The 19,602-nt window shown below is 41.0% G+C and overlaps 1 protein-coding gene across 7 annotated transcripts in view; it reads right to left on the minus strand.

The window, feature by feature from the left end:
• The window catches only part of LOC134210176 (uncharacterized), an 83,782-nt gene that overhangs the window by 6,345 nt on the left and 57,835 nt on the right, over positions 1 to 19,602 (minus strand). For 2 of the 7 annotated variants that reach the window (XM_062686204.1, XM_062686203.1), the window contains exons 3-4: positions 5,888 to 6,041; positions 5,733 to 5,815 (exon numbers count right to left, since the gene is read on the minus strand). In XM_062686204.1, the coding sequence (XP_062542188.1) occupies positions 5,733 to 5,815; positions 5,888 to 6,041 (237 nt within the window). Of the gene's footprint in view, positions 1 to 5,456; positions 5,816 to 5,887; positions 6,042 to 19,602 lie in introns of all 7 variants that reach the window. The other 5 variants (XM_062686199.1, XM_062686198.1, XM_062686202.1 and 2 more) reach the window with 4 other exon arrangements.

Raw genomic sequence — 19,602 nt, forward strand, 5'->3', positions numbered from 1 at the left:
TTGACGGGATATCAGTCTTTAATTTTGCTGGGCAGACGGCTGTGCGGATTTTGCCGAGCTGCAGAAATAAAAACTGAGTTTGTATGTCAAAATCACATCATTATGATGTTCAAGAAACATATAAACCAAGAATCTTTTTATCATCATGATTAAATAAATTTCTCACTTCATACATGCTATGTAGGCTATGGGCAACCTATTTTGATGATATTTTTGGCGCTTTAAACAAGCTGGATATATAACGTTCTTAGGTAAAAATAATTTTGTCATACATTGAACCCTAATATGAATTCTTTCATTTTTCAAAATAAAAGTTGTGGCAAAATTCAATTGAAAATTGCTTGATTTATAATTCCTGAAAATGCGTCGTGTTCAGGGTTGTTAATCGATAAATTATCATCGTTAATTTAACGCCAACTTCGATAACGATAACACTTTTACGATAATGTTGACGATAAAATGAGCGTTGAATTAACTTTATCGTTATCGAGTATTCGTTGATTTATCGATAATTGTCGAGTTAACTGTAACATGTACTACAGTTTGAAGTGCAAATATTCACAAGCTAGATTTGCAATATCTATTTTAAAAATATTGTATCGCCTTACAATATTCGAGAACGCCTTTAAATCCTGGAATTAAATTGGGATTCAAGGAGATCACCGAATTGACCAACACATTATTTCGTTCAATCATTAAAGTTCTTACAGTGTCGCAGTTCTCCATAGTAGAGAATCTGAGAACATTTTGAATGTCTACCTATACTTATGTTTAATCTAGCATTATTAACAAAACTTTTGTTTTGAAGATCCGGAGCACCCAGTTATATGAATATTTTATGACTCACAGTTTAGACTAAACTCCTTAGGGGCCATCCACAAAGTACGTCACGCTCTTAGGGGGGAGGGGGGGTTCCGAGCAGCGTGACGACTCATACAAAAATTTTAGAGTTTTAATACAAAAAGTGTGACGAAGGGGGGAGGGGGGGTTGAAAATCGCCATTTTTTGCGTGACGTACTTTATGAATCTTCCCTTAGTCTAACCAAATCATAGGTGACGAGGTTAGTCCACCAATCTGTTGAGAGAATGTTCACTTGGTACTGGTGCTGCCTGGAATGCAGCACTACAGATCGCTGCATCAAATTAATTTCTAGTACTTCGATCCCAATATATTGTCGATGACATCTAAAAAAACGCTAACCACCAACAGAGCACCTCACTTCTCATCGTTTCGTAGAGCAGCATGCATTAAGCAATAATTTGAGAGTGCCCCGCTTCAATCAAAATTAACTCTGATCAACCAACTGCAAACAATTTGTTCCGTTCTCGACTTCTGTCAAAAATTTTCACCAACTTTATTCGCTGATCTAGTAAGGGCTCATTCACAAATTACATAACGCAAAAAAACACAGATTTGAACCCCCACCCACCCCTCCGTAACTTGTTTGTAACATTTCCGTTATACCCACCCACCACCCACCTGTGACGCATAACGTCTTATTAAAATTTCACAAAAATGATAAATTGTTATTTTTAGTGAACTCTCTTAACTTCCTTCATAGTACATAATAATACTGACAAATTTGAATTTAATTAAATTTTTTTTATATATTATTTTATTATCATAAATGTTACCCGTAACAGAACTAAACAAACCCACCCACCCCCTAGACAAACCGTAACATTTTGTAACGCAATATTATGTACCCACCCACCCCTTAATGCGTTATGTAATTTGTGAATGAGCCCTAACCACATTATCGCAAAATTATCGAGTTAACTTAGGTTAAATTATCGAACTACGATAATAATTCAGTTGATTCATCGTTATCGTAGCAACCGATAACGTTGATCACAATCAACTTTATCGGCGATAACGATAAATTAACGATTAACAACCCTGGTCATGTTAACGTACTTCACACTAAGAAAAATGTTCAACAAAATCAAGATTTTGTCATGCTGCGATTAGTTGGGATGATGAAGAAAAGGTTTCCGGAAAATTCAATCACTTGGAAAAAATGGATTTGATGGAGATTTACTCAATTTCCTATTCAATACTGCTGGTAAGTGCTTGTAGTTCGACTGGGATAATTCAAGCTCTATCTGGAATAAGGGCGAATGTCGCAAGAGAGAATTCTCTTCGCCGACTTCCCCTCTTTTAAATTAAAGTGACAAGCAGATGATTTCGTTGCGGTTTTTCCCCTCAGAACGAAAGAAAACAATGAAAACTTGCATTCTGAGGTGATAAACCGCGATGAAATCCTCTGCTTGTCACTTTTATTTAAAAGAGGGGAAGTCGACGAAGAGAATCCTCTCTTGCGACATTCGCCCTTTTACCAGATAGAGCTTGAATTGTTCTTATTTTCTTAATTTGTTAGTTTGAGATATTCAAACGGGTTTACATTTGCAGAGTCCGACGTTTCGGCCCGTTATTGAGTCTTTTTCTGGTTGAGCATTTTTCTTGATAAAAATACCAAATAAACGAGTCGATACGTCGGGCAATGCAGGTTTGAATATCTCAGGTCGAAAAAGTCAGAAAATAGGTACTGCTGGTAACACGTTTCAAACATGCTGTCGTTATTTGCAACAACTTTCATTAAACAATAATCATCGAGGATAAAAACAGTTCAAACTCTTAGAATCGGTCGACAGATGTTTATTTGGTAAAATAGTTTTGCCAACTAAGCCGATTTTGTTGCGAAAGTAAAATTTCACGCTAAGTCCGCTATCGCAGAAGTGGGTAATAATATTAACTAAAACTCAGCTACGCTGTAGCATGTAATGCCCCTACAAGTATGTTTTTTAAACAGATTATTTGATTACTTGGTATTATATTTCAAAATTCAATTAGAAATGATAGACAAATATTTCAAATATACCGCGGCCCGCTTCAACAGTTCAAAATTGCTGTGTGGCCCTCGATAGTAAGTAGGCTGGAGACCACTGATTTAATGCATAAAACTGGAACACTTAAAAAATAGAGGTCTTCGTGCACTTGTATCGACGAAGAACGTTTCATGTGCATTCGATTCGTATTTTCTAGAGACTTTCACATATACTGAAGTGCTTAAGTATACGGATTTCGATGCCGTACGGTAACCATGTCACGGTTTGTTTTATCTTGTTCGAACCGTCGTTAATATTTGGTTGATTCTGTGCCTGGAAAGCTTCAAAGTAGGCAATAAAATGCTAAGTAGTGATTTGCTCCAGGCACAGCCATAGAATTGGGGCCCTCAAAGCAAGACCATGCTGAGGGTGGCTGGGTTCGATTCCCGGTGCCGGTCTAGCCAAATTTCGGATTGGAAATTATCTCGACTTCCCTGGGCATGAAAGTATCATAAAAGTATGTTAGCCTCATGATATACGAATGCAAAAATGGTAATCTGGCTTAGAAACCTCGCAGTTAACAACTGTGGAAGTGCTGGGAATGTAATGCCAATAAGAAGAAGAAGAATAAGAAGAAGAAGAAAAAGTAGAATAGCCATAGAATGGTTCTAGACCAACATTTGAAAAAGGCGTAACAGACAAAATTTATACGTGGATAGAGAATGAGAAGGAATCCATTTTGGCTGTTACGCCCTTTCCAAATGTTGGTCTAGCGTTGATATAAAATAGCATTAATTGATTCGGGGTGCCAAAATAGGGTAAACGAAAATGTCAGCTATGAATACAGCAAAGTTTTCCTGTAGACAGCCTGTAGATAAAATGTGCAATTCACAAAGAAAATATATTTGCGGGACTTGATCGATGGACCAAAATCTCATATGACACCTCGTCATATCCCGTAGTGGGCACCACCTAGCCGCCTCTCTCAGGGCACCAAGAGAGAGCGTGTATTATTTTAATTAGTTTACTGTTTCGTGTTGGTTACGAATCTTTATGTTTGTATGAAAAATTGTTACACTTGCCAGTGTAAAAGGCCGTTTTGTCGAGTACCACGTTGGGCGCCAGTGTAACAAGCTATTTTGTTGGGCCCCAGTGTAACAATTTTTCATACAAACATAGAGATTCGAAATCAACATGACACAGTTAACAAAATATAATAATGCATAATCTTGTTGCCCTGAAAGAAACGGCTAGGTGGTGCCCACAAAGGGATATGACGAGGTTTCATATGAGATTTCGGACCATCGATCAAATACCGCAAATATTTTTTCTTTGCGTATTGCACAGATTGATGATCGAAACGAATATCCAATATCCCATAGGTGGACATCACTGTGATTCCGAGACTGTAATCGCTTTCCTTACGAATTGGTAATGCAAGGCGATCCGTTGATGTAGAGACTTAGAGAGAGTTTAATGGATTTGCGACTCATACGCATTTCCATATTAAAGAATTTGCAATTATGTCTGCCCCTCTGCATGGTACAATTATTGACTTGACATAATTAACTTGTAGTATTGACAAACTAGTTCAACAGCTTAGTAAGTAGCAGATAGCTAGTTAAGAAGCACTTTCATCCGATGTCACCTGTTCGATGCAAAACCAGTTCACCTATGCTAATCAGGATGGCTATGAGCTATGAGAAGATCCGTTTTTATTTTATTTTAAATATGCCTCCAAAAACACTCAGTTCTTTCTCTTCGTTCAAGTTTTAGGTGCCCGCCAGAGTAAACGCGACGTGACAGTGCAATTCGACAGCCTGTTGATAATGATTGTTATTCTTTTACGTGAGTCGCGTCGCGTCGCATCGCACGTCGCATTTGCTCTGGCTTGCCCCTTAAGGTGTGCACTAGAGTAAGTGTTAACACGTGTTTTTAGTGGAAGATTCGTACAAGTTTTCAATTAAGTATGAACGAAAAATCTGCTTTTTTTCATTTGTTCCAGTAGATTCCAATTAGCTTATTTGGTTATTGATTAAGGTTACGTAACATATGGATGAGCCTAAAGGTAGGAAAACTATATCGCCAATATTGCTATTCCTGGTCTTGACCTCTATTACTCAGTCGCGTGATTCCAGTTTTTTATACATGAACAGTAATAGTTACAGGTAATGCGGCTAAAATAGTTCCCCATCCTACTGAACTGAAGGAGTATTTGCATGCAATCTAGAATCGGGAAATAATAGTAGTTCTAACTACATTCTACTAGGGCTAGGTACAGGGAAAGAAGATTTTGCCAGGACCCTAACAATTTAACTCCCGAAAATCATTCGGAGATCTACATCCTTTACTAAACCAAAGAAGTTTCTCGATCTACTTTAGCTCATTGTATCGATCAGCAATTCGTACTGCTGTTTTGCCGATAACTCGATATAACCCTCCATGGTCGAACTAGCGAGCTTCGAACGTTTAGTCCTGTGTATGAAAGCTCTGCAAATAAGTGATGCTTATGAAACACATCAACTTGTCTACTGGGTTTGGAAATATCTATTTGAAGGTTACTAAAAGTCGGGAATAAACCAAATGGGGCCAAACAATCCCAGAATAAAATTCGTCAAAAACCGTACGACGGAATCCACCGAAGCCTCCTTCGCCGCTATCGAGACGGCCTGTTTCCTGTTCGTCTTCTTTCTCCTCTGAGTCGAACCCACCTCCAGAGCTACTGTGTGCTTCTACACCACCGTAAACTACATGCTGGTCACCCTCTTGCTTGCCTCTACCGATAGCTTTTTCGGGCCCGGCGCCAAGTCCATAATTCACCCAACCATCCTCCAATGCGGTCACATCATCCTCCAAATCGCGTCGTGCAAGGCCCTCGTTGGTGCCGTTGCCTCCGGCGTTACCTAATTTGTGCAAGATGTGGTGCAGGTGCTTCTTCGGTTGACCTTCTTCGGCGGATTTCCCCGTCTTCCCGGTGTCGGCGTAGCTGCGTGAATGGGAGTGAATATGAAGGAAGCTTCCACGCTGCCGAACAAATGTGAGGAATCGTTGATCTTACCTGTCCACTCCGTCCGATACGAAGTCCGATATGGTTGAAAGCCCATCCTCGATCTGCAGTATCAGATTTGAGGGAGACTGCTTGGTCTGTTTGCCATCGTCACCGCTCAGTCCACGCTGTTCACTACGCCTCTGGTTCTCCTTGTCGGCTTCCTCTGAAAGTGTGAAAAGTAGCAAGAAAATACGATGCAGTTAGTGGAATTTGGAGTTTGATCTACATGGCAAAAGAATTTTATCAAGCTATGGAGAAACTTCAGTCTAGAGAAACATTATATGACAATTGAATGGTGAAATATCAAAAAAAAATGTGTAACATTCACAATTGAATGGGGCAATATTTAAAATTGTATGAATACCTTTGGCTTCTAAAAAAGCCAATCGGTAGAAGTATTGAAAAAACCCAGATTAATCCACCTAACGGTAATGGCGCCTTTCTCGCGCAAAAAGGTAATAAATGTAGCCTTTACGCTTACACCTCGATGATGTACAAGAAAGGCAAAACAGTTACACCGTCTAATATTATGATAGAAAATTTACACTACTAGACGACAGATGGCGCTGCCAAAAGTTTCTCAAATTTCCTATGTTCGAATTTTGACTTTCGGTCAATTTCATAATACTATAAAACTGAACGAATAGCATACTTACGCCTAAATGCGTGCAACACGAGCATCTTTATAGTGCGATGAAACTCTTAATGGGAAGCCACGGATAAAATATTCATAGATGCAAGGCATTTTTCATAACACATTATTGTTCTATGTGACTATGTCTAATCACTATTTTAATATTATCTATTTTTTGCAATTTGCAATTATTATGAAATTCAATAGTGATCAACAGCGTTTTAGTCTCTGTCGGATGCAACTTGTTGCAAGAAAATCGGTTAAGAGTTTCTATGTGAAAATTTGGCTAATGTTTTTTATGGCATTTTGTGCACACATACACGCACACACGCACACACGGACAGACAGACATTTGTTCAGCTCATCGAGCTGAGTCGAATGGTATATAACACTATGGGTCTCCGGGACTTCTATCAAAAGTTCGAATTTGGAGTGAAATGATAGCCTTTCGGTACAACTTAGTTGTACGAGAAAGGCAAAAAGAATGATATATCAATTGTAGACTTCACGTATAATTAAAACATTATTTAACCATAAGTCATGTTGCCGGTCGCATATTTCTGTCCAATAAAGATTAGTGCTACTTAACTAACAATTTGCTCCCATTTCCCGTAGTTAACTCCATCCGACAGATCCCACATTGCAGCATCGTCAGCGAGCTATCAGTGAAAGCTGTTTTCTAAGCGACCACGCAGGATAATTACCCCGCAAAATCTGGGCCAATCTTTCCCTTTCAGGCCACACGACTAGAATAACCGGATTCCCCGGGAACGGCAGCTTCCTCCCGTGGAATCAGAATGACACATTTCTCTACCGAACCACTCTTACTATTGCTGGGACGCGTCAACGTTACTCGTTTTTACAGTTTGATCTAATTGCGATTACGTGCACCGATTATCGTGTAGCTCCTGCTGCACATTGAGTGCTAAACGATGGGACGTATCCCAGATGGAGAAAATGGGCTTGAACTTGACCGAAAAGGGCCACGGATGGCGGTAGTTGCATGCATGGCTCCTACCCCTCTCTCTCTAGAAGGCAAGAACCGGCTTTTGCACTCATCGTGGTTCCCATTTAGCCGAGGTGCAATAAAGTTGTTTCTATTTATTTAATTGCACTACCGCAGCTGACATGCACTTGGTGCACATGCAACGCATGCAATGTGAGCGCGGAAGTGCACGCACGTAATTGGAGCAATATGTCTGGTATGCCACCAACAACGACTTGTCCGACTTCGTTTGTGGTTGTCTTACAAATGGTGTTAGGCCTCGCCAACATTATCGAGGGAAATTGTTTTGACATGTAATACGATTTAAAACAAAAATCGGAATTATTAAATAGGAAATTATTTAGAGCTTTTTTGTGGAATGTTTTCACTCGTCGTAAGATTAGTTTAGTAATATCCCGACCCGATTAATACCTTCACTTGATTGTAACTTCACCGTCTTCAGTTTACGTGTTCCTAAAGTTACAATCAAGTGAAGGTATTAATCGGAATCATACTAACTCGACTTACAACAAGAAAAAAATCTGAATGTTGTAATGTTAATTACAAAACCAAATTGTAAACCAATTAGACACGGGAGTAGGTATGAATAATATACATACGAATGAATCAAAGGCATTTAAAAAAATATTATTTTCCATCCTTTTCAGCCATTCAACTTCGACGGAGAGTTCTCCGACCTCGAACAAGTGCCGTGGTCAATCCGAAGATTCCGGGTGGAGATAGCTTCCGATACAATGGTGCCCAACGATCCGAATTTGGTGCATTCGCTAAATTGCTATTCAACTCGTTTCCGGCGGTGGATCTAGCCTACTCCGACAACCGATTTGCGCTCACGTTCATTATCGAGATCCACGGCATACAAAAAACAAGGCAGGCTCATCACGTATGTAAACATACAGTTTGAATGTAAACATGTGACGTCACTGCTATCTTCGCACAAGCTGGACCGAGACGATGCTCTACGGTCGCAGCATGCTTACTTTTGTACTCCAACATGTGGCGATAAAATATGCGTCACATTCGAAATGTCATTTTCTAACGAGCCTACCTTGTTTTCTGTATACCGTGATCGAGATCTTTCTTTCGCGGCGATGCACTCTGACGCTCATGGCCGCATTTCTCAATGGCGGCATGCTGCTGCTACGTGCTCCAACTTCATTGTAGTATGTATGTCGGCTACCCTGGTCGTCACTCTTGCGACAGCACTCTACTGCTCTGTGTTCTGGCATATTCGTTGTCCTGGCATATCGCACTTCTCTCCACTTCAAACCAGAGACATGTGAACAGAAAATACTTAGTCGTTCCTTGACTACCAGTTGATTGCGCATCATGCTCGCGAGTACGCATGCTACCTTACGTGATAAAGTGCGGTATACGCTGATGACTCTCAGGCAGATCATCCTACGATCTACTACTATTTAGCTTTCGGGCGTTGCAGTTGGCGCTCAATGCCAACACCCAGACTGGACCTCCAAACCGCGGTACTTAAACCGGCATGCTTGCAGCTTGCACTTGCTGGAGTACTCACTAGAGCTGTTCACTACCATGTTCGATAGTGCCGCTAGCGCCATCGACGCGCACTTGAAGGCGTAGTCGACATGACTGTTGAAAGTCCCTGATGACCGAGCATCACCCCAAATGGTTTCTGAGATATCTTATCGGTGATGTCACAGCCGTCGACTCTAATTGAACTTACTTATGAATCCTGTACACCTCCGGTGGTGCAAACGGCCGACTTGAAAGATCTCCATCCTGAGCGTTTCCCAGCTATCGCTTTAACCTGTTGCCAGGTTAGATTTCGGTCGACTTCTTTTATTTCTTTATTGAGGCTTCGCCACCAAGAGCCTCTGGGTCTGCCTTTGCTGCGATGTCCCGCTGGGTTCCAGTTTAATGCTTGTTTACAGACTTCGTTTCCGCCCCTACGTACAGTGTAGCCGGCCCAGCCACTATAGGATTTCGGGCGGTCATTAATCGAAAATGTCATGTCTTCCGAATTATTTTAAAATATTTTCTCTCCATTGTCAATACTCTAATTAAGAGAAATTCTGAATTTGAAGTCTCTAGGTGCACTAGTTCCAAAGATATAAGGTGGCAAAGTCAGAAATGGGTAAAAAAGTTAGCAAATTTTCTGAAAAAATATTTTATTTTCAACTATTTATTGAAATATTTTTAAATGTTTTTTCTTCAATGTTAATACATCATTACAAAGGTTATTGTATAAGCTTTTAAATGGTGTGCAAAAACTAATGGTTACACTGTGAAAAAATTGAAAAAATGCGGAAGCAATATTTTTCCAAAACGACGCTATTTTCAACTTTGATAGTGAAGAACTTTTTTTCCTCAGGAAGCCCCGGGTTCGTTTATGATACACAGCAGGGACAAAGCTTCGACTAAAATGTTCCGTGAGAATTTTTTGCGAGAAGTTGCAATTAACAGAGTGAAGTCACACTGATTTTTTTCATTTGTTTTTTTACCGTGTTTTGCCTCTCTCGTACTCCAAGGTTAATGCTCATTCCAAAAACGAATGTTTGATAGAAGGCCCGGAGACCCCTAGTGGTATATATCAACTAACTCAGCGCGAAGAATTGAGGTGATGTCTGTATGTGTGTGCATGCGCGTCTGTATGTATGTGCGCAAAAGAACGCAATCGCCATTTAGACACTTATTTGTGTCCGATTTTCTCGCAACAAGTTTCATTCGACGGGAAATCTAGTCCCATCGTTTCCTATTGAAAATGGGTCAGACTGAACTATGCGCTCAAAGGGTATGGTCAAAATACATTTATTGGTAATAACTTCGACTTTATTTATAACCATTTGAGCTCATTTAATTAACTTTTCAAAGGAGTAATGAATAAAACCCCAATGCAATGCAGCACAACGGTAACGGAAGGATTTAACAGTTCGCTCATATATTTCCTGTCAAATTTTACCGTTTCCGTCGCCATTCCGCTGAAATGCGTTTGGGGCTTGAGTGGTTTGAGTCATTCTCTAAACCTAATTTTCTGAGCTATTCATTAGCTACTGATGGAGAACTAAATATGAGATTTCATAATATGTAAATATTTATAAATCTCCTGGAATCAATAATTCCCGACATGTTTATTGCAAAAGTAAAGACGAACAATATCTTAGTTAGAACGGAGCGTATGAAATTCCTGCTAGTGTTCATGAATGTCTGGCTAATGGTAGGGAAATATTTATTCACTCATCTACACTTTGAGGTTCACTGGCTGAACAACCAGCGGAAAGTCAATATAAACAGTTGAAGAAATTTAGAACTCATAATGCAAGAAAATGATCAAGAGAGGCAAATGTTGACATTTTCCTTCGTGCCTTACATGAATCAGATCCATTTTAAGCTCGATTTGGATAACGAGGAGACGTTGGAAAAAATTTTTCACTTAGTTATTCTTATGCCATGCGTAATTTTGTAATATTTGAAGATTTTCAAAAGTTCTTTATCTTCTAATACTTTAGATGAATTTATCTCATCTTCCATCGTTGATGGAATTGAAGAAAATATCATTGAAGACTTAAACCTTGACACAGAAAAAGAATGATGCTGTATATAACTTGTAGAAATCATGAAAACAAATCAAAAGTAATTCAAATAGTGTTGTTATTTAAATTAAAAGAATTTTGCTTTTCGGAAGAATGGAGCATTCTTACATTCCACAATGAATGTCCACATTTTTGAGAATATATTAATCTCATTTTTGAATAACTTGTACACGTAAAATGTCATGGGATTGCGATTTCTAATTTGCTAATACCCTTTTTCAAAAGTTATTTTCAATTCTGATTATTTGATTAACATTTAATGCTTTATGATCCTTCAGATCCTAGTACTTTGTCAAACAAATTGTTCTAAATACAAATTGTGAGGCATGAGAGTGAGAACAAAAAATATCACGGAATGTCATGAAATTAATGTCATTTAACATGATCGCCGCCATAATGTCCATAAATTGCTGAACTTAGTTTTGTACAGCCCCTTCCTTCTCCTTAAGAAAACGCACGAAATTTCAACTTCCCAAATAGGTTTGCTTTGTCACGTTAATCGAACCTATGAAAAAATAATTACGTAATTCATAGACGATCCCCAAAGGGGGGTTGAAATTGTATATTCATGCTATTTCGACCATACACAGCTAAAACTAAGTGGAAAATCACTTTAAAAGTCCAATTTTATTTTTGACCGCTCGCTTGTATGGGGATCCCCCATAGTGCCAGCCCCACTTCCGATCCCGAATTTCTGTTGCTATCGGCCTCTGGTGACAACGACGATGGAGCTCGTTGTTTGAGATCCAGTTATGGAGCCACCAGGCCCGAATTATATACCGCAGGCATCTGTTGATGAATACCTGCAGCAGTTGAGTGTTCTCCACTGATACACACCATGTTTCGCTATCGTATAACAGCACAGATTTCACGTATTTCTTAAACTCGCAAAGGCAGCTCTTGCTTTCTTGATCCGTGCGTCTATGTCGATCTTGGTACCGCCGTCTGACGCCGTTTGGCTACCAAGATATTGGAAGCTTTCAACATTCTCCACTGGCTACCCGGGTACTGTGAAACTGGAAGGAGTCACCATGTTCACATCCAACGATTTGGTTTTGTTGACGTTGATGACTAAACCCGCCGAAAAAAAGCGCTCGGCAAGGTCGGTGAGCTTACTTTGCATATCAGAGCACCGTTGCGCGAGGAGTATAACGTTATCAGCCAATTTGATGTCGTTTAGGTGCTCCATTGTTATAGGCTGCTATAACAGCCCGCTGTTTGGTTCACGGCCAATCGCATCTATCAGAATCTCGTCGATAACGATGAGGAATAGTAATAACGATGAGGAACAGTAATGGTGATAGAATGCATCCTTGCACACACCAGATACGACCCGGATAGGGTCGGACAAGACCCCATTGTGCAGCACTCTACATTATTTTCTCATGAACCCCCTTGCGTCTCAGGACGCCCCATATATTCTCGTGATTGAGATGGTAGAAAGCTTTTTTGTAGTCAATGAATACCAGGTAAAGGGACTCTTGGAATTCGTTGATCTGCTCCAGAATGATACGAAGCGTGACATTACGGTCCACACAGGATCTTCCATCACAGAACCTAGCCTGCTGTCGCCGGAGAGTCGCATCGATCTTCTCCTGAATCCGGGCTAGGATGATTTTGCATAGAACTTCGAGAACGGTACACAGCAACATAATGCTTCGCCAGTTATCGCATACAGTCACCCCTGGGGCTTTATTCGCGATCGACCCCTGGGGCTTTATTCGAATTCATGCTTTGGATGGCTGTTTGAATCTCTAGCAGTGATGGAGCTTCGGTATTGACGCGTGTTATACGTCGGATCCTAGGCAGATCATGCCGAGGTGGTGATGGCCTGGCTGGCACTTGAAAAAGTTGTACGAAGTGCTCGAACCAGCGTTTGAGCTGGTCAGTTGGGTCGGTCAATAACTGATCATTCGCGTCTTTCACAGGCATAGTTGCATTCATCTTCGCCCCGCTTAAGCGTCGTGAGATATCGTAGAGGAGGCGAATTTCCCCGGTTGCTGCGGCTTTCTCTCCTTCGTCGACCAGAGAGTCTGCCCACGCTCGCTTGTCCCGTCGACATGAGCGTTTTACTTCCTTCTCAACAACCGAGTATCGTTGTCGGGCTAAGACTTTGGCTCCTCTGGTTTTTGATCGCTCTATCGCGGCTTTGGCTTCTCTTCGCTCCTCTATCTTCCTCCAGGTCTCATCGGAGATCCATTGTTTTCTCTGGGTGCGCAGTTCGCCCAGATTGTTTTCGCTGGTGGCGATGAAGGCATTCTTGATGGCGGTCCATTGGTCTTCCACGCTGCCACCTTCCGGAATATATGCAGCACGCGACTCTAGTTCTTCAACGAAAGACCGTTTCACCGTGACATATTCCACTCGGCGTGTGTTGAACCGTCGTCCAGCTCTCTCCTCCTGCCGACGAATCCGCGCAATGCGTAGGCGTATTTCGCCGATGAGGAGGTGATGATCAGACGCTATATCGGCACTACGTTTATTCCGTACATCAAGAAGGCTCCGTTTCCATTTTCGGCTGATGCAGATATGGTCGATTTGATTTTCTGTGAAGCCGTCGCGGGAGACCCACCTTGTGAACCGGTCGATGAAGGAAGAGCGATCGCCTGATCACCATATCGCTATTACCACAAAATTCTGCGAACAGCTTTCCGTTTTCGCTCATTTCTCCGAGACCATGGCGTCCCATATTGCGCTCATGTTTCCTCACGATTCAGTACATTATCGAGTTGTCGGATCCGATCTTCGCATTGAAGTCGCCCAAACAGATCTTGATATCACCCTTCGGAATTCTATCTACAACGACATTGAGTTGACTGTACAAGTTCTCTTTGTCTTGCAGATCGGCAGCATCGGTTGGCGCATAACATTGGATTATAGTAAGGTTTCGGACCTGTGTTCTAAATCTGGCAATGATTATCCTTTCACTTATAGGTTCCCACTTCATAAGCGCAGAGTGTGCCTGAGCGTTTAGTAGGAAGCCAAATCCGCGATGCCGGGGAGCGTGTTCACCTCGTTAACCAGAGTTTAGCAGAACTTGTCCTGACGGCGTTCTGTGTTCTCCAAAGTTTAGCCAACGGACTTCACTCAGTCCCAGGATCTCAAGTTTCATGCAGCGTGCCTCATTGGCAAGTTGTGCCCATTAACCCTACTGGGCTAGGGTTAAAACGTTCCATGTTCCTATTCGTGTCCGTTGTTTCGCGTTAAGAGTCGTCACCGTAAAATCAGTCCGTATTCTTTCATTGGGGCCCTCCTTAGCCGTGCGGTAAGACGCGCAGCTACAAAGCAAGACCATGCTGAGGGTGGCTGGGTTCGATTCCCGGTGCCGGTCGAGGCAATTTTCGGATTGGAGATTGTCTCGACTTCCCTGGGCATAAAGTATCATCGTGTTAGCCTCATGATATACGAATGCAAAAATGGTAACCTGGCTTAGAAACCTCGCAGTTAATAACTGTGGAAGTGCTTAATGAACACTAAGCTGCGAGGCGGCTCTGTCCCAGTGTGGGGATGTAATGCCAATAAGAAGAAGAAGATTCTTTCATTATCGGATTCTCGAACAAATTAATGTTTCGGGAACAGTAGGTTGTTGGCCTAAAGTTCCCTATCCACCGGGATCGGGCTGCCATCTTAGGTATAGCTTCCGGAGAATAGCATTTCATACTCAGCCACTGGATGCCAGAACAGACGCTGTTGAAGCCGCACCTCCTTGGTGAACAGACGCTCGATCAGTCGGGTCAAATTTGTTTAAAGTCCCACCCAACACCAGGACTAGGCTAATGCGCTTTGAGCGGAACACGGTCGCTTTGATAGGGCCTGCTTGTGGACACATGCAGCTTTTTATAGAAATTCAACAGAGCCCACTGTCGAACCCCACCACATCCTAGGCAGACCCAACAGGACGCGGACGCACCCTCACACTCTAGCTGATGTCAGAAGGACAGCAACCCTTAGCTGGCGGTCAATTGTCATCGGAAGACCCGTGGAAGCGTGAGTATTGGAACTTGTGAGGACTAGAGCTATGTTAGGCGCTCCTTCCCGGCTGTCAATTCACCATTTCGTAGCCCACTCTAATTTAAGCCTCCTGCTAAGATTTCCGGTTCTTGACAACTGTATCTTCGCTCCGCAACCACTCCTCGACGAGACTGATGGAATATACTGCAGTCAATTCGACTTCCTCGAGAGACTCCCCGTGCACGGTCTTTGGCAAATCACACAAACTTGACTCCTGGCAAGAGAAGCACTCCATCGTACAACACGTTTCACAGCAGTGGACCCAGGGTTGATCCCCAAGATCTATTGGAATCACACTCCAACCAACACACAGTAACCGAAAAGTCCTTCCGAACTGGTGCGCTCTTTACCGCATTGGGTGTTAAAAACTTCGCGCATGCTTCTCGAAAGTCTTACTGTTTCGCTTTTGCTGGGTCCACTTCTCTTGGTATGATTCCCCAAGAATCGATTTTCTCGTGCTTTTCCTTTTCAAACACTGCTTCCTTGACCTTCGACGTATCTTGATTCCATCCTCGTAACCCATGTCAACATTCACTCCATCTTATGCTTTCTCCCTATCCACTTGTCTCATCGACTTTTCTACCTGCTTCTACCTGCTCGCACCTCTTTTAGCAACAACCTGCACTTCTTATCATATGCCTCTTTTTCATCATTCCTTCCTGAATTCCAACTCCATGTCGCGTTTTTGTTTGTCAATCCATTGCATTGGTGCAAGATCCGAAGCTGTTCATGGATGAGGGTTCCGTTCTCCAACCAAATGTCTTTTATCCGTTCCCTTCTAGAGATTTCTCCAACGAGGGTGACTGTCAGTTCTTGTATGAGTATGGATAAAACTGATCTGGAGACAAACTACTAGGTTACGTCAATAGGTGTACTTTTCCTGCCTAGAATTCGTACGATTGGCTCTCGTAGCCTTCGGTGGAAACGTCGAGGACTGATAGCTTTCCCCACGATTCAGTACATTATCTTTTACGCTGGCACAAAACTACCGGATTACCTTCCGAGAAAATAAAAACAACAGAACTGTCGAATGGTCCAATGCACCGAGTTCATCATTGACGTTTGAGCGGTGCGCTGTTTACTAAGAATGAATACTTTTTCATTCATCGAGTTCATGCAAGTGTTCATTTTTAGTAAACAGCGCCCGTCTCAAATGTAATTGTGTTCATTCGGTGCATTGGACCATAGACCAACGCAAAATGAACTCCCCAAAGAAATTATGACGTATGATCGGGTCCTTTAATGAATGCAAAATCAAATTTTGTTCGAGTGAATACCTCGCTCAAGTGTCAAATTCCATTAGGTAAGTGAGTTTGATGATCTCCTGCACATAGGGACTGTGCATAGGTTTATTAATTTAACGTTTGACCGGTTCCGATATTCATTTTGAATGAACTTGATGTATGAAAAAGTGTTCATCCCTTCGAAGGCACCAAATTTTTGGTACATATAAACAGAGCTAATCACAAACCGAAGCGATTGGTGAAAAAATCTTTCAAATCATTCCATCCATTCGTAAGTTATATTGCCTCAAAGCAAATGCAAACTCATTTTTATATATAAAAGAAGAAGAAGATGTAGACAATCAAAAGTCTAACCTGGTGCTCCAAATCATTTTCAAATACATATCGTTTTGAAATTTTTTAAATTATTTAGGGAATTGCATTTTTTTTCGTGATTCTACTTTTTCTTTTTCGACTTTTCTCCTAGCGTATGAGGGCGTGCACCGAATAAACACAATGATGTTTTAGCGGTGCGCTGTTTACTAAAAATGAACACTTCTTCATACATCGAGTTCATTCAAAATGAATTCCGGCACCGCTCACACGTCAAATAATGAACCTATGCACAGAACCCAACCCGTTTGATAAAAGACCTGTGCAGGGGTTCATCGATTTCAGTCACCCGAAAGATTTTGACATTTGAGCGGGTCGTCCACTCGAACAAAAGATTATTTTGCGTTCATAGACCAACGCAAAATAATCTGAACGTTCTGGAAAACATGATATAAATCACTGCGTAGTTTTGCTGGTTCATGAATTCCGGAACGCTTTTTTTGCGTGTTCCGAACGATAATTCATCGTACAGATCGAATTGAAAGCCATAAAGTCAAACACGGTTTATTCTATAGAATTTTGTTTGAATCACAACGCCCCGCCCATGTTGAGAGTCCCTCCCAACACCAAGACGTGGACTAGTGCGCTTCGAGTAGCACATAGTTATTTTGGTAGGGCATCCTCGCATGCTGTCAAACCACACAGCTCGTAGCGGCCAGAGTAGAGGTCATCAAGTCTTTCGACATAGTCTCTGTTGCCGTTTGAGTTATCACCGTTATCACCGATCTCTTTCAGAAATTCTCATGATCAGGATTTTTTATAGGAACACATCTTTAAGATTAATATACAACCAAGCCATAAATTGATTATCATTGGCGTAACTACAGGGAGGCTAGGGGGGCTATAGCCCCACCTAGGATCTGGCTAGTCCCCCTAGAAAATTTGTAACTTTGTATGATTGTATGACAATTCCCCGAAAACCAATTCCCCGAATGCAATTTCCCCGAACGTAATTTCCCCGAATGTAACAACTTCCCGAATGCAATTTCCCCGAATGTAACAATTCCCCGAATGTAACATTTCCCCGAATGGAACAATTCCCCGAAAATAAAATAGCTCTTGCAAACACATCTTCGTAATCGACTGTATGCGTCCGAAAAAGCAGTGTTCAAAGATACATTCAAGAGTGTTTTATTGGAGATTATCAGCTGAATGGCCTTTGGTAGTATTTGTAGTTATTGATCCTCCAAGATGTGTTGTTGAATTATAAAGATAGTACAGTGTTTTCTAAGGTAGTTTTTTTCTGAAATAGTTTCAAACTGCAATTCGGATTGAAAGCCTGTTTGTAATTTTTTTTCCTATCTTCGAAATCATACTCATGTCCTGCATATAACTTCTTCAAATATATAAGGCAATGATGGATGTGAATCCTTGTAAACAAAAATAATGCGTTTGCCCGGAAAGAGGCAATGGTGAATGTGATTCCTTCTTTAAAAAGAATGCATCTGCTCGGAATAATGCAATGGTAAATGTGTTCCTTCTTCAGTGGGTGTTTCACCAGATAATGAATGTTATTATTCGTTCTTTGATAACATGTATCTGTCCTGAATATGGTAATGAGGGATGTGATGTATTCTTTAAAAGAAGGCATTGTAACAAAGTAAGAAAACGGTAGATGTGGTCCTTCAAAAATAGGCGTTAGCTCGAAATAATGCAAAGATGAATGAATTGAGAATGAGAATAAGGACTAATCTGATCTCTTATTTTGATGCAGGCAAATTTGGCCAGAATAAGGAAAAAAATATATAAGATCCCTTATTACGCAATATGTATTAAATATATTATATTTCACCAAAAAACATTTTGCTGAATTAATTTTCTCAATATAGCATTAGGCGGTCTGTAACTTTCGCGGTATGACTTTTGATGGATTCTACCTTTTTCAGAATGACCTTTGGAAGAATGCCATTTTCAGAATGTTATATTAAACAAATTAGCATTTTCTCAGATAAGTGTGGTGTAATATAACAGCAGTTTTGAAACATATAATTGCTTCGTATCAATCATTCATTATACCTTCGCAACATGTTTCAAAAAATCCAGAATAAACCAAAAAAAATAACATGGTAATTAATATACGTTAAACATTCAGGATAAGTGGAAAAATAAGAAAATGTAAATCGTGTAAAAACAGAATCCAGTGTACTTGCTTAGTAAACGAAATATCTTCTCTTTTTGCTTTATTGTGGACAGAATTTGGACAGAATCTCGAGAGACCTTAATTTAAAGAAAGAATCATCTCATCCATTCTCATTACACCGGACGGACGCGATCATTTAAAGAAGGCGTTGTTTCATTCTTTCACTTTATTCCAGACGAGTTCATTTAAAGAAGGGACTATCTATCCTCTTTGCCTTATACCGGGCAAATGTGTTCATTTGAGGAAGACATTATCACTTTCTTTCCCCTAATACCGAGCGATGCTATCATCTAAAGAAAGAATTATCTCCTACCGTCGTCTTATGCCAGACAAACGCGTTCATTTCAAGAAGACATTTCCTCTGTTATGCCAGTTGCATGAATGTCTTGTGTAGCAAGTACAATGGATACGCTGTGCACAAGGAGCCGACAATGCTTCTCACCCTGAAGCATATTATGCAACTCGCAACCACCGGATCGACAATCATACGCCTTTGCTCGCATGGCTTACTTAATACCCATCGCCTTGTGCCGCACTCAAAAAGAAGGGAGATGCATTCGGGGAAATGTTACATTCGGGGAATTGTTACACTCGGGGAAATGTTACATTCGGGGAAGTGTTACATTCGGGGAATTGTTATTCGGGGAAATTGCATTCGGGGAAGTGTTATTCGGGGAATTGTCGTATAATCACTTTGTATAAGTATTGCACATATCTAGTCCACTAATTATGTACAGGGATAAATGCAGAGAAA

This window comes from Armigeres subalbatus, chromosome 2, assembly GCF_024139115.2.
Source record: "Armigeres subalbatus isolate Guangzhou_Male chromosome 2, GZ_Asu_2, whole genome shotgun sequence".
Taxonomy (NCBI): Eukaryota; Metazoa; Arthropoda; class Insecta; order Diptera; family Culicidae; genus Armigeres; species Armigeres subalbatus.